General features: G+C 40.5%; 1 protein-coding gene across 1 annotated transcript in view; it reads left to right on the top strand.

Moving 5' to 3' along the window:
- TSPAN7 (tetraspanin 7) overlaps window positions 1-22,120 on the top strand; it is a 119,553-nt gene extending 97,433 nt beyond the window's left edge. Inside the window, exons 6-8 of the mRNA XM_024563665.3 lie at window positions 4,441-4,524; window positions 20,846-20,921; window positions 21,176-22,120. Coding sequence (XP_024419433.2) covers window positions 4,441-4,524; window positions 20,846-20,914 — 153 coding nt within the window. The 3' untranslated portion in view covers window positions 20,915-20,921; window positions 21,176-22,120. The remainder of the gene's footprint in view (window positions 1-4,440; window positions 4,525-20,845; window positions 20,922-21,175) is intronic.
- Window positions 22,121-22,911: the final 791 nt, after the last annotated feature.

Genomic DNA, 22,911 nt, shown 5'->3' with positions numbered 1-22,911 from the left:
TTACCTGTAATGTAAACATCGTGACAATGATGGTGAAGTTGCTTCCACTCCACCACACTGTTGGCTCTTAGAAATGATGCAGCCAGTAGGAAGGATCTTTTGTTAGTATTCAAAAGCAAGTTTAGAGGCATATCCTATGGTGCATCTCTATAGTCTTTACACTTATTCCCAGAAAGAATGATATGATAGCATTTTTTCTTTTCATTGATAAACTACAAATTGACCTCACTCCCTCTCACCTCCCTCCATAATCCTACTTCACATTTTCCTGAGCACCTTAGCTTCTCTCTCACTTTCCTTATATTTGTCAACCTGGTTCCCTGAGAGGAGAAAAAGTAAGTGAAAACTGAAATTTGTCTACTGAATTTCATTAGATATTCTAATTTAATGCCCACATGAACCCATGAGACAAATTACTTCTTAGGTCAGAGTCTCAGAGGCCTCATCTATAAAAGGTGGGAGAGGGGGTTGGGGTGGAGATAGTAATAGATGCTCATAGAGGTTAGACCCCCTCCCCTCTCCTGACTCTCTTCCCCAGGAGGCTTAATTACTGCCACAATCTAGTAATATGTAACCCTGTTATATAGAATAAAGGCATTATAAATCCCTGTACATCTTTTGGTATCTTGAACCCTCTGTTCTGACAGCCCAGAAAGATGACTCTGGGCTTTTATCCAACAGCCTGAGAAACCTACCTTGTACACATAACTGGGAGAGAACAGGAAGGAGGTGAGAATAGTTAAGTAGGATATTCATTGTATTGTTTGAGGAACCAATTTTATTTTGGTTTTGTTAGTAGGATGATGAAATGTCTGCAGGTTCAGTTGGCCAGTAGCATTGACTGAGTTCCTCCTCCATAGGAATTCCTTGGCATTTTTTTAAGAGCAAGGGCAAGAAGAAGAGACAGTTATTCTTGTTGGCAGCTACCGAGATACTCCTTCCCAGAACCTGTCTTGGACTAACTGTCTACTCCCAATATTGAAAATCTGCCACTTACAGATGTTTTCCATTGGTGACTATATTGATTTAGACATGCTGAGAGAGTTAGCAAATTACCTGTTCTGTTTCTGGGTGTTTCCTAGGACACTTAGCAGGCCACTATAAATTTGTCTCACACCTGACAACTAGGCTTTCATTTTAGGAAATTAAAAGAGATTGTTGTGGGTGATAAGATCATGGTTCAGTGGAGAACTTACGTGGAATGCAAACATGACCTGTGGTTATGTATCAAAGCAGTTCCCACAGTCTGGAGATCTATGCTGAGATCTGGAAAATGGACTTGTGGGTCCACGTGGTAAACAATAGAGCTGAATCTAGAGATGGAATGCATTTATTTCAACCTTGGTCTTGTATTGTTTAAACAACAAGGAAGCTAAATTAACTTTCATCTTCTCATTTTAAGTAATCTTCTCATTTTAAGTAACCTTCTTCCTGATATAATTCACTAATTTACTTTATTATTTGGAATTTTAAAAAATAGTGGAGGAACTTTTCTCAGAGACCAGTGCTTCCCAAAGTTTAACAGGCATCTGAAACATATGGAGATATTAACATTCATTAACATTCATTAAAACTTTATTCAAAACAAATAACTTAGGGATTTTGCAGATTCTAATTCAATAGGTCTGGAGTGGAGCCTAGAATCTGCATTTCTAACTAATTCACAGGTGTTGCTGCTCATGGAAGAACCCCATTTTGATAAGCAATGTTTAGAGAGAACAATTGTGCCAGAATTGTACTAATGCCACTCACTTACTTCATTTTTCTGGTTTCTCTTACTGGTTGGATTGGGCTTATCAAAAAAAAGGTGGCTGCCCAGGCCTGGTACCCAGGCCTGCATTAAAATCAGTGAACTGGCCCTGGCAGGTGTGGCTCAGTGGATTGAGTACTGGCCTGCGAACCAAAAGGTTGCTGGTTCCTTCCAGTCAGGGCACATGCCTGGTTGTGGGCCAGGTCCCCAGTAGGGGGTGTATAGAGAGGCAACCACACATTGATGTTTCTCTCCCTCTCTTTCTCCCTCCCTTACCCTCTGTCTAAGAATAAATAAATAAAATCTTTAAAAATACTATGTGGCTGACTGAAATCTCCTAAAATGGGTTAGAAATCATACATCAGAAAAGTATATTCAACTTATATGTAGAATTGGAGATCATAGGAAAGAAAAGTTTATGACAAATTATTTTGCAGAGTAAGATAATGCACCTCACTTCTCTCTAGTTTTTATTATTGAGTTTGTGTTTCCATATTTTGAGCTGAACTAACCCTGGTGCTGGTCTGAATTTCATTCCTCTGCCTTACCATTGACCACCACTGTGTGTAGAAGATACAATAATGATGGCCAGCACAGCAAAACACTATCATAGCTACTACCGTTTAGGAAAAAGTTAGAATAGTCACCTCTCCTTTCACTTTGAATTCTTTCTAACCAAAACTGCTCTCCCTTCCACTGTCTTTTGAAAAATAGCATGATATATAGTATCACTAGTAAAAATGAAATCAGCAAGCAAGCTTCTACTATAAAGAGAGGATCCAATTTCAAAACTCCCCATGGCAATAATGTATTTCCTTTTGCACCCCTTCCCTGGCCTTCAAATTTATGTCAGGTAACTAAGGAATATAGTTTGTCTATTGCATTGAAAACATGTGTCAAAGCTCTGTTGCTAAGTTAATGCATCTTTTTCTTTGCAAACAGACTGTAGATGCATAAAATATCACTTATTAGAAGATACAGCATCGGCAGAATTTTTACAAGCTATGAGAAATGTTAAATTGTTAACTTTTGAATTTAAAAAGGGGAGATATGTTTCTTTTGGTTCTTTAGATGTTATGACAATTTAGTGTGTGTTTCATGATAAACAAGAGTCCCTTTTACTCTGTTATGAATTAATCTTGATTTTTCACAGACTTTACACATTTAAGTTGAAGGCCTTTTCCAGAAAATTGGGAAACAACCAGGTCTTCCAACAAGCTGAATATGTCAGAAGTCTAGGTTGATTTGGCCCAGTTGCAAAATGAATATACATATAAATTCATTCTCATTCTCATTTTCTCCCTCCCTCTCTCTATCTTTCTCTCTCTTCCCTCTCATCCTCTCCTTCCTTCTCCTTCTCTGGCCTTCTCTTGGTCCCTTCCTCCTACTTCCTCCTCCCTCTCCCATCTTCTGTTTGACATGTGGGGCTTTTATCAGGAAGAGTGAGTTTTTTAATTTGCATTATGGGTGATATACAAAGTTTGATGTTTCCTACCTGTACTAGATTGATAAAGTGTAATCCAGAATAACAGAGAAGAAACTTGTTTAGCAATATTTTTGAACTCCAACCAGATTATTTATTTTAAAGAAATGTGGTTAAGTTTTAAACAAACATTGAAATTGGTAAAATTAGTGTTAGTTTTATTTAAAACATTTAGAAATTTCATAATATGTTAAAGGAAAATTCCCTTCATTTTATGGATAAAGGTGTCGACATCCAGAAAGGAGAAGTGACTTGTTCAATGTGAAAAAGACCCTAGAACATAGATTTTTTTCCCTATTAAAAAAAAATAGTCACCTTTGGAAGGATCTTAAAATGCCATAAAGTTGGCAGGCATTCAAACACATCCCTCTGACCAGATGATTTCACTTTGTCAAAGGCTTTGCTATTTGTTGTCAAAATGCTATTAACTGCAATTATGATGCTGAGTTTTTCTGTTCAAGGATGTGGAGTGCATTTTCTTCTGTTCAAGTCTACTTCTGTAACTCAATAGTGTTTGTTTCATAGATCTTGCCGATTTATTGTTAAATTTAATTCTGAAATATTTGAATTATTAACTACTGAAATATTTGTGGATGGATATACAGTTAATCTTTGAACAATGGGGGATTAATTGTGTAGGTTTACATGTATGTGGATTTTTTTCAATAAACACCTGTACTGTTTTTGACCATGTCTGGGAGTCCATGGATGCAGAATTCTAACTGTATGCATTGATCTATATGCCATTTTATATAGGGGACTTGAGCATCCTTGGATGTTGGTATCTGCAGGGGGTTCTGAAACCAATTCCCTGTGAATACGAGGTGACAACTTATGTTTTAGGGGAATCAAAAGTTATACATGGACTTTTCACTATGCAGGGGTTTATGCCTCAACCACTCTGTTGTTCAAGAGTCAACCATATATATATTGGACTTTAAAATAATCCAGCCAGGTGATGAGAGTTGGGCAGATTTAAATGAGAAAACATTAGCCGTATGTTAATTGTGATGTTAGAGGAAGGTTCACTTGGGGGCTCATTGTACTACTTTCTCTACTTTTCTTATATGTTGGAAATTTTCATTATATTTTTAAGTAAAAAAAAAGAAGAAGAATGCTGGTACATTCCTAGAATGAGTTATAAAACTTAAAGTCCAGTCTGGCCTGGGTAAAACACATCTCTGAGATCCTCTCTCTCTGTATCCAGGGTTGTTATGATCTGGTGACCAGTTTCATGGAGACTAACATGGGAATCATCGCTGGAGTGGCTTTTGGAATTGCATTCTCCCAGGTAGCCTACATAATTGTGTGATCCAGTCGAGCCTTTCCCCTGTCCTACTGTCCTTTCCCTCCCTGGTCTCCAGACTCTGTGACTGCCTTCCTATGCCTTGGGAAAGGCTGATAGATGGGGTCAGAGCTCCTTGCTCATTAGTCCTCAGGTCATCTGTTTATTGATTTTCCTCTTTCAACTTAAATGAAGTTTTGCCATCAAGGGAATAGCGGTTACAGTTCGACTAATGACTAGCCTCAGAAAAACAACTTGCCTCTTCTATAGGTCAAATGGAGGTTAACTGAACAAAATTCTATCTTAATTGGAGCATAAACAACTCCAAACATCAAATGGCGGATCTGGATTTGGGAGGAAGCTTTTCTCCTGGTTGACCTATCCCTTTTCTGTTCTTAATTCCTATAGATTATGCATGAGATTTCTCCCTTTTAAAAAAGCCTAAGTTTAACTAACTTCATTTTGTGATCATTATTTTAATCTCTAGGTTTGACTGTTGTTTCTTAAGAGAAAACTGAATTTCTATATATTATATTTTGTATTCTTTTATCTCTATCCAGCATCTAAAAACAGTGGGATGAGTAATTATGCAAGCTAAGTGAGCCACACATATTCAAGGATGGAACAAGATTAAGCTAAATATAAAATTTTGTCCACCTCCACCAGGCACTGTACTGTCCCACAGGCTTTTGATCTCCTTGCTAAATTATATGTTGTTGCTATAATATTGCTATGGGTGGAAAAATTGGCATTCATACTTAACCAAATAAAAACTTCATGTTTAACTTCGAATTTTTTTCAGACCAACAGATGATTGTTTTTCTAACAAAGCCTAATTAATGTTATTTCAGTAATGTGTCCACAGCTCTAATTTCACCTGTCTGAATTCTATGCTGGCTCTCTCAGACTATAATTACATTTCCCCTGCCACTCTGTATGGCTTCCTTTCCTGCTGAACTATACACATGCGCTTTGATCTTACTCGAGTCTGAAATTTTTTTATTAAGATATGGCATATGCAGAAAAGTACATAATTTGTATACAGTATACAGTTTAATAAATTATCAGAAAATGAACATACCCATGTAACTGTCACTTAGATCAAGGAATTGAACATTAGCCTGGTAGTTTTTGCAAACAGAGGACTTCGCCTTAGATAAGTTGAAAACTTTTCTCCCAAGCAGGTTCAAAACCTGAGTGACATTTCACTTCACAAGAGCATGTGGACTCAGCCAACAGGAGTGTGTATTTCTTGTGGCAGTTCCAAAATTCTTTTACCATACTTTGCTTTTTCCAGCTCATGAAGTGAGTAAAACCTCAATACATACACAGACAAACTAGAATGGTATCAGAAACACTGCCAATTAACTCAGTCTCCAGAGACATTTCAGAGGAAGTTAATGCCCTGAACTTTCTTCTGGTTGTTATCATATTTCACTAATAACATTTCAGTAACATATCTTTAATGGCCAGGGGACATTTTAGAGGATCCCAGACCTTGTGTCTGATGCAGATGTGTAGGATGCACTGGACAGCTTTCACATACAGTTTATTTTACAAATATATGAGCAGTGTCAGGTTCACACCCACCTACAGGACAGACTTATCCTGGGCAGTTGAGAAGAACTGCTCTCCTGGAGGAAGGAATAGTGCTGATGTCTCCTCTAATGGCTATCCTAGAAACATAAAGGGAAATGATGCCAGTAGCCTGTGTGAGGAGAAGAGATCCTTGAAGAGCATGGAATCTCATGGATGAAACATCTTATCATCCAAGATTATTCCCATGTGGCCATGAGGGGATGGGGTGACAATCCTATTTTCTTTTTTCTTTTTTTTTTTATTGTTATTCAATTACAGATGTATGCCTTTTCTCCCCATCCCTCCACCCCACCCCAGGTGAACCCACCTCCCTCCCCCACCTCCACCCTCCCCCTTGGTTTTGTCCATGTGTCCTCTATAGTAGTTCCTGTAATCCCCTCTTCCCACTGTCCCCGCCCCCCGCCCCCCCCCCCCCCCGCTCTGGCTATTCTTAGATTGCTCTTAACTTCAATGTCTCTGGTTATATTTTGTTTCCTTTTTTCTTCTATTGATTATGTTCCAGTTAAAGGTGAGATCATATGGTATTTGACCCTCACCGCCTGGCTTATTTCACTTAGCATAATGCTCTCCAGTTTCATCCATGCTGTTGCAAAGGGTATAAGCTCCTTCTTTCTCTCTGCTGCATAGAATTCCATTGTGTAAATATACCATAGTTTTTGGATCCACTCGTTTGCTGATGGGCACTTTGGTTGCTTCCAGTACTTAGCTATTGTAAATTGTGCTGCTATGAACATTGGGGTGCACAGGTTCTTTTGGATTGGTGTTTCAGGGTTCTTAGGGTATAATCCCACCATTGGAATTGCTGGGTCAAAGGGCAGTTCCATTTTTAGTTTTCTGAAGAAAGTCTATACTGTTTTCCACAGTGACCTCACCAGTCTGCATTCCCACCAACAGTACACTAGGGTTCCCTTTTCTCCGCATCCTCTCCAACATTTGTTTGTGGATTTGTTTATGTTGGCCACTCTGACTGGTGTGAGATGGTACCTCATTGTGGTTTTAATTTGCATCTCTCTGATGGCTAGTGATGCTGAGCATCTTTTCATACGTCTCTGGGCCCTCTGTATGTCTTCCTTGGAGAAGTGTCTGTTCAAGTCCTTTGCCCATTTTTTCATTGGGTTGTTTGTCTTCCTGGAGAGGAGTCGTGTGAGCTCTTTATATATTTTGGAGATCAGGCCCTTGTCTGAGGTATCATTGGCAAATACGTTTTCCCATACTGTTGGTTCTCTTTGTAATTTGGTGCTGTTTTCTTTAGCCATGCAGAAGCTCTTTATTTTCATGAGGTCCCATTTGTTTATTCTTTCCTTTATGTCCCTTGCTTTAGGGGATGTGTCTGTGAGGATGTTGCTGCGTGGAATGTCTGAGATTTTCCTGCCAATGTTTTCCTCAAGGACTTTGATGGTGTTACAACTTATATTTAAGTCTTTTATCCATCTTGAGTTTATTTTCGTGTATGGCGTAAGTTGGTGATCGAGTTTCATTTTTTTGCACGTAGCTGTCCAGATCTCCCAACACCATCTGTTGAAGAGGCTGTTTTTGCTCCATTTTATGCTTCTGCCTCCTTTGTCAAATATTAATTGACTGTAAAGGCTTGAGTTTATTTCTGGGCTCTCTGTTCTGTTCCATTGGTCTATGAACCTGTTTTTATGCCAGTACCAGGCTGTTTTGATTACCGTGGCCTTGTAATACAGTTTGATATCAGGTATTGTGATCCCTCCTGCTTTGTTCTTCTTCCTCAAAATTGCTGCCGCTATTCGGGGTCATTTATGGTTCCATATGAATTTCTGCAATGTTTGTTCTATATCTGTGAAATATGTCATGGGTACTCTAATAGGGATTGCATTGAATCTATAAATTGCTTTGGGTAGTATGGCCATTTTGATGATGTTAATTCTTCCAATCCATGAACATGGTACATGCTTCCATTTGTTTGTGTCTTCCTTAATTTCTTTCTTCAGTGTTGTGTAGTTTTCTGAGTACAGGTCTTTTACCTCCTTGGTTAGGTTGATTCCTAGGTACTTTATTTTTCTTGTTGCTATATCAAATGGGATTTTTTTCCTGATTTCTGTTTCTGCAGTTTCATTGCTGGTGTACAGGAATGCCTTTGATTTCTGGGTATTGACTCTGTATCCAGCTGTTTTGCCAAATTCATTTATTAGGTCGAGTAGTTTTTTGGAGGAGTCTATAGGGTGTTCCATGTACACTATCATGTCCTCTGCAAACAGTGACAGTTTCATTTCCTCCTTTCCAATTTGGATGCCTTTTATTTCTTTTTCTTGCCTGATTGCTGTGGCTAGGACTTCCAATACTATGTTGAATAGGAGTGGTGAGAGAGGGCATCTTGTCTTGTTCCTGATCTTAGTGGGAAAGCTCTCAGTTTTTGTCCATTGAGTGTGATGTTGGCTGTAAGTCTCTCATATATGGCCTTTATTATGTGGAGGATGCTCCCTCTATTCCCACTTTGCTGAGTGTTTTTATCAGAAATGGATGCTGTATCTTATCGAACGCTTTTTCCGCATCTATTGATATGATTATGTGATTTTTGTCTTTGCTTTTGATGATGTGATGTATTATGTTTATTGATTTGCGAATATTGTACCATCCTTGCATCCCTGGGATGAATCCCACCTGGTCATGGTGTATGATCTTTTTAATGTATTGCTGGATGCGGTTTGCTAATATTTTGTTGAGGATTTTAGCATCTATGTTCATCAGTGATATTGGCCTGAAGTTTTCTTTCTTTGTTGTGTCTTTATCTGGTTTTGGGATTAGGATGATGCTGGCTTCATAAAAAGAGTTGGGGAGTCATCAGTTTGGATTTTTTCGAATAGTCTGTGAAGGATAGGGGTTAGCTCTTCCTTAAATGCTTTGTAGAATTCTCCTGTGAAACCCTCTGGTCCAGGGCTTTTGTGTGATGGGAGTTTTTTGATGACTGCTTCAATTTCCTTTGCTGTTATTGGTCTGTTCAGGTTTTCTGCTTCTTCTTCATTCAGTTTTGGAAGATTATATTTTTCTAGAAATGTGTCCATTTCATCTAGGTTTTCAAATTTCTTAGCATACAGTTCTTCATAGTAATTTCTTACAATCCTTTGTATTTCTGTGGTATCAGTTGTAATCTCTCCTCTTTCATTTCTAATTCTGTTTATTTGGGTCCTCTCTCTTTTCTTCTTGATGAGCCTACTTAAAGGCTTGTCGATTTTGTTTATCTTTTCAAAGAACCAGCTCCTGGATTCATTGATCCTTACAATTGTGCTTTTAGTCTCTATGTCATTTAGTTCTGCTCTGATCTTGGTTATTTCCTTCCTTCTGCTTGCTCTGGGCTGTCTTTGTTGTTGTTCCTCCAGTTCTTGTAGGCGTAGGGTTAGGTTGTTTGTTTGAAATGTTTCTATCTTCTTAAGGTAGGCCTTTATTGCTATGAACTTCCCTCTCAGGACTGCCTTTGCTGTGTCCCATAGGTTTTGGGTTGTTGTGAGTTCGTTTTCATTTGTTTCCAGGAAGTTTTTGATTTCTTCCCTAATCTCGTTCTTGACCCATTCATTGTTTAATAGCATGCTATTCAGTCTCCATGATTTTGAGTGTTTTGGGTTTCTTCCTTTGGGGTTGGTTTCTAGTTTCAGTCCCTTGTGGTCAGAGAAAATGCTTGATATGATTTCTATTTTCTTGAATTTGTTGAGGCTTGCTTTGTGTCCTATCATGTGGTCTATCTTTGAAAAAGTTCCATGGACACTTGAAAAGAATGTGTATTTTGCTTCTTTGGGATGAAAAGCTCTGTATATATCAGTTAAGTCCATTTCCTCTAGGGTATTGTTAAGTGACACAATATCTTTGTTGATATTTTGTTTGGAAGACCTGTCCATTTTTGATAGTGGGGTGTTAACGTCCCCTAATATAATTGTGTTGCTGTCAATATCTTTCTGGAAGTCCTCCAAGATATTCATTATGTATTTGGGTGCTCCTATGTTGGGTGCATATATATTCACAATGTTTATGTCTTCTTGGTGGATTCTTCCTTTGAGTATTATGAAGTGACCTTCTGGGTCTCTCTTTATGGCCCTTCTTTTGAAATCTATTTTGTCTGATATGAGTATTGCTACCCCTGCTTTTTTTACCTGTCCGTTTGCTTGGAAAATTTGTTTCCAGCCCTTCACTTTCAGTCTATGTAAGTCTTTTGTCCTGAGATGGGTCTCTTGTAGGCAGCATATGTGTGGGTCATGTTTTCTTATCCATTCAGATGTTCTATGTCTTTTGATTGGAGCATTTAATCCATTTACGTTTAAGGTTATTATCGATAGGTACTTATTCATTGCCTTTTTTTTCCTACCTGTGTTCCTCTCTCTTTCTCTTTTCCTTTCTTTCCTTAAAGCAGTCCCTTTAGCATCTCTTGCAGAGCTGGTTTGATGGAGCTGTATTCTTTTAGACTTCTTTTGTCTGGGAAACTCTTTATTTGGCCTTCTACCTCGATTGAGAGCCTTGCTGGGTAAAGTAGTCTTGGTTGCAGGCCTCTGGTTCTCATTACTTGGAATATTTTTTGCCATTCTCTTCTGGCTTGGAGCGTTTCCATTGAGAAGTCAGTTGCTAACCTTATTGGGGCTCCCTTGTATGTTACTTCCTTTTTCTGCCTTGCTGCCTTTAAGATTCTCTCTTTGTCTTGGAAATTTGCCATTTTAACTATGATGTGTCTTGCAGTGGATCTCTTTGGGTTCCTCTTGCTTGGGACTCTCTGTGATTCCTGGATTTGGGTGACTTTTTCTCTCCTCAGATTAGGGAAATTTTCCATCATTACTTTTTCAAACAGGTTTTCTATCCCTTGCTCTTCTTCTTCTCCTTCTGGTATTCCTATTATACGGATATTGTTACGTTTCATATTGTCCTGCATTTCCCTTATTGCCTCTTCATTCTTTCTGAGCCTCTTTTCCTTTTCTTGCTCTTTCTGGGTGTTTTTTTCTACTTTGTCCTCCAGCTCGCTGATCCGATCCTCTGCTTCATCAAGTCTGCTTTTCATTCCTTCTACTGTGTTCTTCAATTCAGAAATTGTATTCTTCATTTCCTCTTGGCTCTTGTTGATAGTTTCTATTTCCTTTTTCATGTTGATATAGTTTGCAGTTAGTTCATTGTAGTTTCCTTGTAGTTTCTGGTAGTTCTCTTTGAGCTCAGAGAGCTCAGTGAGTTTCCTGATGATCATTGCTTTGAACTCAGTATATGATAGTTGACTTGCCTCTTTTTCGGTTAGCATTCTTTCTGAAACTTCCTCCTTTCCTTTCATTTGGGAATTGTTTCTTTGTCTTCCCATTGTTTGTGAGACTCTTCTTGTTGGCCTCTGCTTCTTAAATTGCTCTATTCTGACTCCCTGGGTTTATGGTATGCACTTCTATGGTAGAATGCCAATGGGATTCGGTGGTGCTGTCTCCTTAATCTTCTGTGCTCACTGGTCTTGAGCTGACGTTTATGAGTTTAACACGGTCTAAGTCTAGTCTTTTCAGCACTTCAGGTTTCTTGTCTCACCTGTGGGAAAAAGAGAGAGGGGGGAAGAAAGAAAAAAAAAAAAAAGAAGGGAAGGAGGGAAAAAGGAAATAGAAAAGGAGGAAAGGAAGGGAGGAGGGAAGAAGGAATAAAGAAAGATCAGAGGCAAGATAAGATGGAATTTTAACAAAAATTAAAACCTAGAAATAGATAAAAAAAGGCAGGAAGAAGACATAAAAATGGTAAAGGATGGGAGGAAGAAGGAATGAAAGAAAGAAAAAAAAAATCTTCTGCTGGCTTTAAACCGGTCAGGTTAGTTCTGCTGGTCATCCTGTCTGTGCAACGGGAGGGGGTGGTTGGAAGGATTGGCTTCACTTTTCTCCCTTCCTGGGCCACACTCTTCACTGTTGTTCAGCCTGCAGTATCTCCTAGCCCTGCAGCTCCCCTCTGCTGGGTGTTCTGCCTTTGTCTTAGAGAGCTAGTAGGCCCTGCTGGGCTCTGTAAGCAGGAGTTAGGTAGGTGTTGTAGGTGTGGTCCCTGGCAGGCAATCAGGCAGTTGATCAGCCAATCCCGAAGCTTTGTTCTTGGGACGTGCAAGTGGTGGCTCCAGCCGCTTTGGCTTGGGAAGCTCGCAAGAGGCTTGGAGCCGCAGCAGGCCAAGCCAGCGGCCCTGTGCTTGGGAGGCTGATCCAGCCACCCTGGGCTTGAGTCTCTCGGGCAGCCGGGGCTGCCCTGGGCTTGAGTCTCTCCGGCGGGCGGGCCGCCCTGGGACTGAATCACACGGCACTCGGTTCCGAGGTTTTGGGCCTGTGGGTGGAGCAGCTAACCTCTGCTCCGATGCTCTCAGAGGTTTCAGGTGTGGGCGCCCCTCCGGGGTTTCATGTATGGCCCCCCCCCTCGCTAATCTGCACGCGCACAACCGGGCCTCAATGTGAGCGCCAGGGCTACTTATCCCACGCTTGCAGTCCAGGGGCGGAGGGGGGAGGGGCGCCAGGGGTCGCGGCTGCTGCCAAGAGTTCTCTAACTAGCCCCTGAGTGTCTCTATTTTCTTTTTCTTCTTGAGAAATTCCTCCTTTTCAAGCCCCCCTGGTCCAATCAAGCACCTGGCTGCTCACAGCTCAGCCTGGCCCTTTCCCAAGACTCCTGCAGCAGCCCCTGGCCTGGGCTGGCACTTCTGCCGCCCTTGTACCTTGCTGACCCGGGTCCAGGGTCCCCGGTCCCGGGGACCTTATTGTCCTTAAGCACTCTTCTTACCGTCAGATCTTTCAATGTCCTGTATCTTTGGTCTCTGATCTTCATATATGCTGGAAAACTGTTGGCTGTTCGCTCTGCTCCTCAGATCAGCTAGGTATTTCCCTGGCGTTGAGGGGAAGTGGACTCCGCTCCCACCTATGTTGCCGCCATCTTCCCCGCAGATCCGACAATCCTATTTTCATTAGTGAAGTGAACCCAAGTCATAAAGAACCTGATTAATACCTCTCCCCCATTTCTTTCTCACATATTCCCATGAAGGGATTTGTGCTTAGGCAAGTAGTTACCTGGCCTAATAATGGTTAGTCACTCTGTGATACCTTGAAGAAGGCCCCCATGTGGGAATTGGTGATTTTCTGTGTGGCCCTCTGAGACAGTGAGAGAGGGGCTTTGGCTCCAAGGAACCCCCAAACAAAAACTGCCTGCAGAGAGTTTAGGTCTCATAAGGTATCACATAGTTGTTGGGATAAGTGAACAAAAACACAAAGCCCACTGGCATTGCACAGTCAGTACCATTCACTCACATGGCCAGACAGATAAAGCGGGGAAGACACTTGAGTCTTGTTATGTTCAGCCTCTCTGGAGCAGGGAGAGGAATAGCCGTGGATATATTTTATTAGCCAGATGTGCTAGGAACTGCAGCATTTAATGGTGCCATCAGCCTCAGGGTTCCCATAAGCTGAAGTTGAATTCCAAATACCAGTAGATCCAGGGCCTCTCTGGGACAATGGTGGCTGCTTACCAGACGCTTATTCAAGAATAACCAGCCATACAGATCCTGGTCAGTGACCTAGAACTGAAGCTTTAGCCACACATGTTCAAAATTGTAGGACACATGTCACAGTAAAACTTAGCAAATATTGGCCAATGTGTTAGCCTTCCTATAATAAAGCAAGCTCTACTGAGTAGAGGCTGCTGAGAGACCAAAATATATTGGAAAGAACAGAGTTCTCTCAATCCCTCTATCCCTTTCTCCACCTTTCCTCACCTGCCCTCCACTTTATCCTTGTCCATTTCCTCACCTGCTCTTGTGACCTCCATACTATGATCTGTTGGAAAAAACTGGCTTTGCACATCTGTTGTCTCAAATTAAAGGTAGTACAAAGTACAAAGAAAACTAAGGTGAGTCTAGTCTTTGCACAGACTGTGAGAGAACTTTGTCCCTGTTGCTTAATTCAGCTAACTTAAAGCAGTTACATTTTGTTTTTGGACAGCAGGGTTCTGGCAGGCCTTTAATACTTCTCTCCACAAATTCCTACTGCCTTTGCCCTCGAAGAAAAGCCCATTTGTCTGGACTTGATGGGCAGGTCCTACTGCCCTATAAATTTATAGCAGGAGGTTGAATGTGTTTTGATAGGGTATCTCCTCCATGCTTTTGTGTGGGTGGCTACTCTTTTACTCAAGAAGGCTTGGGGAGACACACACCATGGGGACTTATTACCTCCCCTGCCCCCAACATGGCCTAAAGCCAAGGGTGAGGGTGTCCAAATCTGGACACTTGCATTACTCCATTTTTGATACTGCTTCCCATCTTGGTTGGTCTTTTACTCTTTGTGTGTGTGTGTGTGTGTGTGTGCATGTGCGAGTGGTAGTGATAGGTGTCCTCTGAGACTGTACTTAGCACTTCCATATCCAGTGTAAATATACATAGGGCTTCGCTGAACTTGGAACTTGTTAGGCTGGATTAATCCCCCATATCACTAAATATTATACTCCTGAGTGGGGACAGTAGAAGCTATTTTCCAGAAGGGGAGATTTGAATGGCTTGCTTGAGGTTGGACAGCTACTATAGATATGGTATTACAATTCTGACCTTCTCACCTGGTCTGCTGTATTAAACATCCAGGCCAAAGATCACCCTTGTTCTTGCCTCAGGTAGCACCTAAAGGGAACTTATTCTGTGTTTTTATAATGAAAGGGTTTGAATTTGTGGAATCAGAAGGGGAAAGTACTCATCAAAAAATACAGTTCCTCATCCTATCCATCCATCCCCTGACCTTCACCACTGCAGAGCCTCCCCCAGGGCCCATGGGCTTCTGGAATGATTCATTATTGGCCAGGAATTTTTTTCTGGAACTTGTTTACCTTCTCTGTATAGAGGGCAGGACAAAGCTGCTGATAGCTGAAAAAAGCTAATGGAACTATATACTCATTCCCTCAGTATTTTCAGGGCCTGAGATAATCCCTGCCATCATTTATACAGTTCTATTTCAAACCAGATTTCTTGGCACTTCCCTAAAGTCACTGAAGTTTTATTTCATTTCCCAGTTAAGTCATTAACATAAAATCTCCACAGGCATTATAAATATTTGATCCATTACTTGTCACTTTCTTGTTAAGAAAGTTACCTTTACAGCCTTGTGTGCTGTCCTCTCCCTGTCCCTCAGGAGTCAGGGATTGGGCCACATTTGCCTCCCATGGTGATGGCAGAGGAAGACACCGATGCCCTGTCACCTTTTATATCTCTTGTCTTTGCACTGATGCCCTACCTCTTTCTTAGCTCCTGTCTCCCACTTTTTCAAGTCTGCTCTATTACTGGTAATTCACAGAACCCAGCAATGTAATCCATATTACTAGAGCTTTGTTTTGCCCAGATCTCTCAGCTCTCTATGTGGGTGGTGCCTTGAGAAATCCTGGAATAGGCTTCTTGCAAGGGGAGAGCCTTTCTTCTCTCTCCCCCTCTCTCTGGCTTCTCAGTTCCTGAAGCAGCAGGACCTCCCAGAGGTTTCCACAACTCAAAAGAAAGTAGAATATGTACTAACAAGGCAGATAGTGGTAAAAATAAAATGTTACTTCAAAAAATTAGGTGGATGCTAATTACAGAGTCTTAGTCAATCAAAGATAAATAATCTGGTCTAACACAGCTTAGGCTGCATAGGATTAGGCAATTCACCAGCCTCTGGAAGGGTGAGTGGTAACTCCTAGGTCTCAGTCCTGAGGGGTTTTCAGCATAAGAGATAAACTCTCCTTTTCCTGTCTGTATCTAGGGTTTAAAGCTGAAGTTTGTCCAAATGCCCACATACTGCAGCCTTAATATTTATCAGCAGTGTGCTTCTGAAGAGCAGCCTGGAATCCCACAGAGCCACCTCTGCTCTCTTTGATGTGCTTTTTACATATATTTAACCTAAATAACAGTTTCATTTTTGTAAGGATAGGGCTTTCTGTCTACAGGTTACTTGGGTCTAGTGACAAGCAAGTATTTTGTATTGCCTCAGACTAAGGAAGAGCACATGGTTTTAGGCTGAACAGGCTTTTCATTATATATCTAGAAATAATCTGGTAATAATTGGTATTAAGTATAAGATGCTTCCCACACCCCACTATCCCTTAACTTGGTACTTACGGAAATGAGAAATCAAAGTTTTCTCTCAAATATCATGAAAAAACTATAGTAGACTTCAAATCAGTGACCCTGTGAATAATTCAAAACACCTACATATTCCAAATCCTAGTTTTTCTTGCACTAGACGTAACTAAAATAAAAGCCAATGTATATAAAATACTGTTTTCACATAGCTTATACATGTATGTGCCTCAGTTCAGGACATATTTTTAGGAAAACCAATTTCATAGTAGGCGTTAAAAAATCATTTTTAAAAATCTATCTTCTTCCATGGGCAGATAGTAGAAGTAATATTCTTGCCCCAGAAATACAAAATATAGTAACTTTAAAAGCAAACAGCTTTTATTTTTACTTATATTTTTAAAAGTTGTTGCTTCTATGAGAAAGTTATGATGTCCAGTGCTTAACAATGATATGTTCCTGTTTTGGGAGAAGAAAAGATGGAGGGGCATATTATATTTCCTTGAAAGCAGAGATTTTAGATACAAGAAATATTTAAGCATTCTAAAGGATTTTGTGGCTGTGTGATTCATGGATTTCCATGGAGGCCAGGAGCACTGCAATCCGTGAAGTACAGTGGTGACTAGTTTAAGTTGCTTAAAACATACCTGAGATCAACAAGAAAAAAACTAAAGTGATAAGCTTTATAAAGAAGGGAGAGCCTAGGAACTTGAAATCAAATAAAGGGATGCCCAGTGAAAACCCTTTCCCAGAAGTTTGCAATGTAAGGCAGGAAGGAACCCTGGCTGGCATGAGAGAGAGGAGTTATTCTGGAATGGAAAAGGGTCTAGGCCCAGGAGTGGGGCTGGGGAAAGGGAATATTCTTGGCTAGGGGAAGAAGGTGGAGCCTTCAACTCTGTGTGGTTACCTCTGTGGTTTGGTGGAGATTCTTTAACTTTCCCTGAACCCATTTTCTTGTCTGGAAAATTGTGGTGGTAATATTGCACAGGGATGCAGTCAGGATTAAATAACTTGATATATCTAAATATGCTACATAACTCTAATATTGATTTGTTGGCTAGATTCTCATTTTTGAGAGGATCAAGTGTGTTCTAGTGTATGTTGATCCTGGAAAATGGCAGTTCTAATGAAAAGCTGTAATATCCAAGCTCCTTGAACTCATGGAGGGAATTTTAGTTTTTCATTTGGCACAATATTCTGGAGGTTACAGCCACGGTTCCTTTGGCTTTTTGATGGTACATGCATGATAATATGTATTTTGTGGCACAAAATGATGTTGGTAAGTTCAATAAGGTAGTGATTTTTCCTTACCTGACAGAGGGTATAGTTTGTGCATTTCACAGCTCAATTTTAATTTTGAAAAGGAAGTAGGAATCTGGGACTTCAGCAATAAAGGTAGGCAGATGAACTGGAACCTGCATGAGTGGGTAGAGAGCCAGGAGAACAGAGTTTAGGTGTTGCCCTGACCAAGAGTAGGACCTAGTTTGGCTGCAGGTGTTTTGCCTGTAAGATAAGGGTGACTAGTTGGACTGAATGAGTGGTTCTCTCACCTGCAAGGCTTGTTAAAACACCAATTGATGGGCCCTACCCACACAGAATGTCTGATTCAGCAGGTCTGGAGTGGGGCCTGAGAATTAACGTGGTCCCAGGTGATGCTGATGCTGATGGTTTTGAGGCCATATTTGGAGTGACACTGTTCCATATTCTCTCTAAAGGCCATTCCTACCTCTGATCCAATAGAACATGGCCAATTGCTTAAGGAGAAGGGACTCAATTTAGCCAAGGGAAGCTGTAGGCCTAAAGATTCGAGTGTACATTAGGGCTCCTGTCCAAAATGTGCTGATCTTCCAGAGTCAGGAAAGAGAATTTTGGTTTCCAGTGAGCCGAACAGATGTGCTTAAGAATGTTTTCATAATGTCACAACAGCTTTTATATGATCCAGCTATGCCACAGGTTAAGTCAAGGCTCAAACACAGGTGTATGATTGGGGTCTTCTGAGGAGGTGGAAATATGCTGTTATTGGTTGTTCTGTGGCCCCTGAAAAACTAGGAGTGGACCTTGGATGTAGATGGGCTCATTTAGGCATACGATACCTACATGGTTGAGAAACAAAGATAAATTAAAGCTGCCTTTTCCCCTTCACCTCTCACTCCCAACCTCTCACAAGCCTTGACTTTATTACTTCTTCACTGGCTAAGTCACCTGCTCAAGAATAGTATCTCATGGTCTCAAGGAGAGAATTATTATTGGTCAACTGGGTATGGCTAGGGTATTATGCTATATTTTTGAAGTATATTTTATTGATTATGCTGTTACAGTTGTCCCAATTTTTCCCCTTCGTCCCCCTCCACTTGGTACCCTCCTTCTCTCCAGAAATATCACCACCCTTAGTTCATGTCCATGGGTCATTCATGTAAGTTCTTTGGCTTCTCCATTTCCTATACTATTCTTAACATCCCCCTGTCTATTTTTTACCTACCAATTATGCTTCTAAATCCCCGCACCTTTCCCCCCATTCTCCCCCTTCCCCCTCCCAGCTGATAACCCTCCAAGTGATTTCCATTATCTATGATACTGGTTCTGTTCTGGTTGTTTGTTTAGTTTGTTTTTGTTTTTGTTTTTTAGATTCAACTGTTGATAATTGTTTGTTGTCATTTTAATGTTCATAGTTTTGATCTTGCTCTTCTTCTTAAATAAGTCCCTTTAACATTTCATGTAATAATGACTTGGTAATGATGAGCTCCTTTAGCTTTACCTTGTCTGGGAAGCACTTTATCCTTCCATTCTAAATGATAGCTTTGCTGGATAGAGTAGTCTTGGTTGTAGGTCCTTGCTTTTCATGACTTTGAATACTTCTTATCAGCCCCTTCTGGCTTGCAAAGTTTCTTTTGAGAAATAAGTTGACAGTGTTATGGGAACTCCTTTATAGTTAACTCTCTGCTTTTCTCTTGCTGCTTTTAAGATTCTTTTTCTTTAACCTTTGGAATTCTAATTATGATGTGCCTTGATGTGTTCCTCTTTGGGTCTAGCTTGTTTGGGACTCTGTGGGCTTCTTGGCCTTGTATGTCTATTTCCTTCACCAAATTAGGGAAGTTTTCTTGTGTTATTTTTTCAAATAAGTTTTCAATATCTTGCTCTGCCTCTTCTTCTGGCATCCCTATGGTTTGGATGTTGGCACTTTTGGAGATGTCCCAGAGTCTTCCTATACTTTCCTCCTTTTTCTGAATTCTTGTTTCTTCATTCTGTTCTGGTTGAATGTTTATTTCTTCCTTATGTTCCAAATCATTGATTTGAATCCTGGCTTCTTTCCCTTCACTGTTGGTTTCCTGTGGATTTTTCTTTATTTCACTTAGTGTAGCCTTCATTTCTTCCCTTATGTTTTTGCCATGCTCAATGAATTATCTCAGCACCCTTATAACCAGTGTTTTAAACTCTGCATCTGATAGATTGCTTATCTCCATTTTGTTTTAGTTCTTTTTCTGGACTTTTGATCTGTCCTTTCATTTGGGCCATATTTCTTTGTCTCCTCAATTTGGCAGCCTCTATGTGTTTGTTTCTATGTATCAGGTAGAGCTACTTTTACTCCCTGTCTTCATGCACCTGGTAAGTTGTATTGGGCAGAGCCTTAGGTATTCTCCAGGGTAGGGCAACGTGCTTCACTGCTTTGTGGCACTGTGTGAGGGGGGAGGGGTTCGAGAGGAGACAATGCTGCTGTGTGGCTTCTAGAGGGTGGCCTAGCACTTGCCCCATTTCCAGTTACTTCACCCACTTTCCGTATATGACTACTGCCCTTCTAGCTATTGCCCTGGTGATGATTCCCAGAGTTGGTGGGTTTGCATACATTCCAAGTCTTCGTGTGCCCCTTAAATGGACTCTCCTTAGCAACCAGCAGTTTATTCTGCTGCCCCAACCCCCACTGGTTTTTATAGCCAGAGTTTATGAGGCTTTCTTTTCCCATGCTGGAATCCTGGGCTACATGGTCTGGTCTAGGGCTGGGATTGCTCACTCCCAAGGTATCCCTCCTGATTTTTATCCACCACATGTGAATATGGGACCTCCCCTTCCACCACCACTGTCACCTCTCCATGCCACACCATGTCCTCTCCACCCCAGCTCTCCATCGCCATCCTTCCTACCCATCTGGATGAATATGGCTTTTTTAAGTCCTTGGTGGTTGGACTTCCATACAGTTCAATTTCCCAGCAGTTCTGGGTGTTTTTATTTTGAGGTTAGTTGTGATTCTTCTTGTGGTTGTGCGAGAGGGTGAAGCATGCCCACCTATGCCTCCATCTTGACCAGGTATTATACTATGTTGAGAAATCTTCCAATGAATGTACTATGGTTTTGAATTGAATTTGGGCATTAAAAATATATCTAAGTAATCCTGTGCTACTTAACTTTTTTCTACCACTCTTATAAAATATGAATGCATTTTAATACTACTCATATGTCAATAGTTGTTTTTAAATAGGCAGGGTGAGCTAGAACCCTATGGCCAGTTTGAGAACCTCCAGTTGTCCTCTACTGGCAGTTAAATTCCCTAAGTCTTAGATCACACAACTGAAATCAGATTTGATCTTTTTCTGTAGTGCACTTTCCCCATTCATGTACAAAAGCCCCCAGTTGTTAAGAATTATATTTGGAGGGGGGCGGTTTAAAGCAGGGTGTAATTCAGTGACTTGAGATTCCCATTCTAATTTTTCTTTCTGGCAACAGCTCATTGGCATGCTGCTGGCCTGCTGTCTGTCTCGGTTCATCACGGCCAACCAGTATGAGATGGTGTAAGGAGGAGGTGAGTGGTGGTAGGGAGTGTTTAATTTTGGGTTTCTCCCTTTAGGGCACATACAACCTTTCAAATGGCAAAGGTACTGCCCAGCCACCTTGGTGGCACTGGTCCATGTGCCAAAAACCTAATTTCTGTGGTGCTAGGGAGGAGATGGGATCATTAATGTGATAGAAAATATATAAATGCTCTTTTTAGCTTGTTACCTTATTTTAAATCCTTATTAATGGTGAGTCACTCACGTGTTTTAATCTCTCTCTTAGTCTTTCAAGAACGACGGAATAAGAGACCTGATTTAAAAAGGAATGCAGCAATCCTTGAAAGACTTCCAAAGGATGTTAGAGCACAGTACATATTACACCTGCCCTGCCCCCACTATCCCCCTACCCCATGTGCAGCTGACAACTCCCACACAGTCTCTACCCTGCCTTTCAGCCTAAATCATGTATAGTGTTCCATTTGGTGAAGCCCTGTTGTGCCAGAGTATAGCCAGTTTCCCTGCATCTAGTCCTAGTGGACCCCACCAGGGGCCCCTCCATCTGTACTTGGTCCAACCGTAGCTCATTGTAGGTGACTGGTTATCAAACATCACTGGCCCCCTGGACCCTGCATGTAGTTTGGGAGGCTCCTGTTAACCCTTCATTATGATTGATAAATACCATACCCCTTGATGTAGATAAACAGCTATGTTATTTTAAATTAAGCTCCATTGGTTTGGTTTTCCCTTTACTAAGGCTCTTTCCTACCTTCTCTAGGATGCCTAGGACATGTAAAGAGGTACATCAGTAATTGTTCATGAGGAGGAAAAAGTATGTTGTATGCATAAAGGAAATTTTTGAGATTCGGGTGGCTTCCTTGCTCATTGTTACATGCCTGGGTAGATATAGACAGTTTAGTGCACCTATGCCTCTCACTTGAAGCCTGTATTGCAGAGCTGTATTGTTGCTTCCTGTGAAGGAAATAATATTACTTCTGTTTTTCTCCAATTAATTGCTATTATGTTATTTTACTTCTTTCTATAATTTTTCTTTGCATTGACATTATAGACATTGAAGACGTCATAAAATAAAAAAATGAGTGTGAAGGGGGAACAAATATCAGAATATTTTTAAAAGATCTTAAAAAATAATGCCTCTAGCATGCCAACAAGAATGCATTGATATTGTGAACATTTGTGATACATGTATTAATAAATAGAGTCATTACAAATTGCTGTGTTCTGGTTTTGTTCTTTGGTTATTTCAGAAGTCTTAAACACTATTTCAGAAGTCTATTTTGTTCCACTAAGGATTGCAGGTAGACCACCTTACATGCTGACATACCCCTCCATACATACTCCCACCTGACCTCACCCCACCAAAATAGCATCAGACAGTGTAAAAGCTGAAAGGTTAGATTTTTAAAATGTAAATTGCAGAAACTTACATCATTTATTATGAACAGGATATATTTTTGGCTACAAAAATAGAACTGTCATATTCAAGTTAGAGGCAGAAAGATTTCAGCAGAGTTTTTAAAATTCTGGATGTCATTTTTTAAGAAAAGGAAATGAGCATTCATTCCTTCTTTTATCATTTCTAATGAATGTGTATTCTTTCTTCTCTGGATTGAATGCACTCATTCTAAGGAAGAGATGACATCACACAGCACAATTTAGTGTTCCCAGTGCCCTGGTTTGTACTAAAGTTTGAAATTCTTGCACTTGATTGAAAGAGCACTTTAGCAATAGTTGCAATATATATTATCTGTGATCTATTTTTTCTTCTTAATGAATCATCCTTTAAAAAAAACTAGTAAAAAAAAAAGCACATGTTTGCCAAATAAGTGGATCTAAAAACTCCCTCTTCTCTGTAATTAGTATGGAGATTCTATTCTAATTATATGCATTTATTAGCCTGAACTTTGCCTGGGGTAAACCCTAAAAGGCTTACAAAGGGCACTGTCCCACACCCTCAGATATTCCCTCTTCAAAAGGTCAAAAGTAAAACCTCAGGCCCTG

The sequence above is a fragment of the Desmodus rotundus genome, chromosome X, assembly GCF_022682495.2.
Source record: "Desmodus rotundus isolate HL8 chromosome X, HLdesRot8A.1, whole genome shotgun sequence".
Lineage (NCBI taxonomy): Eukaryota > Metazoa > Chordata > Mammalia > Chiroptera > Phyllostomidae > Desmodus > Desmodus rotundus.
This window is presented reverse-complemented; position numbering and strand designations above follow the sequence as displayed.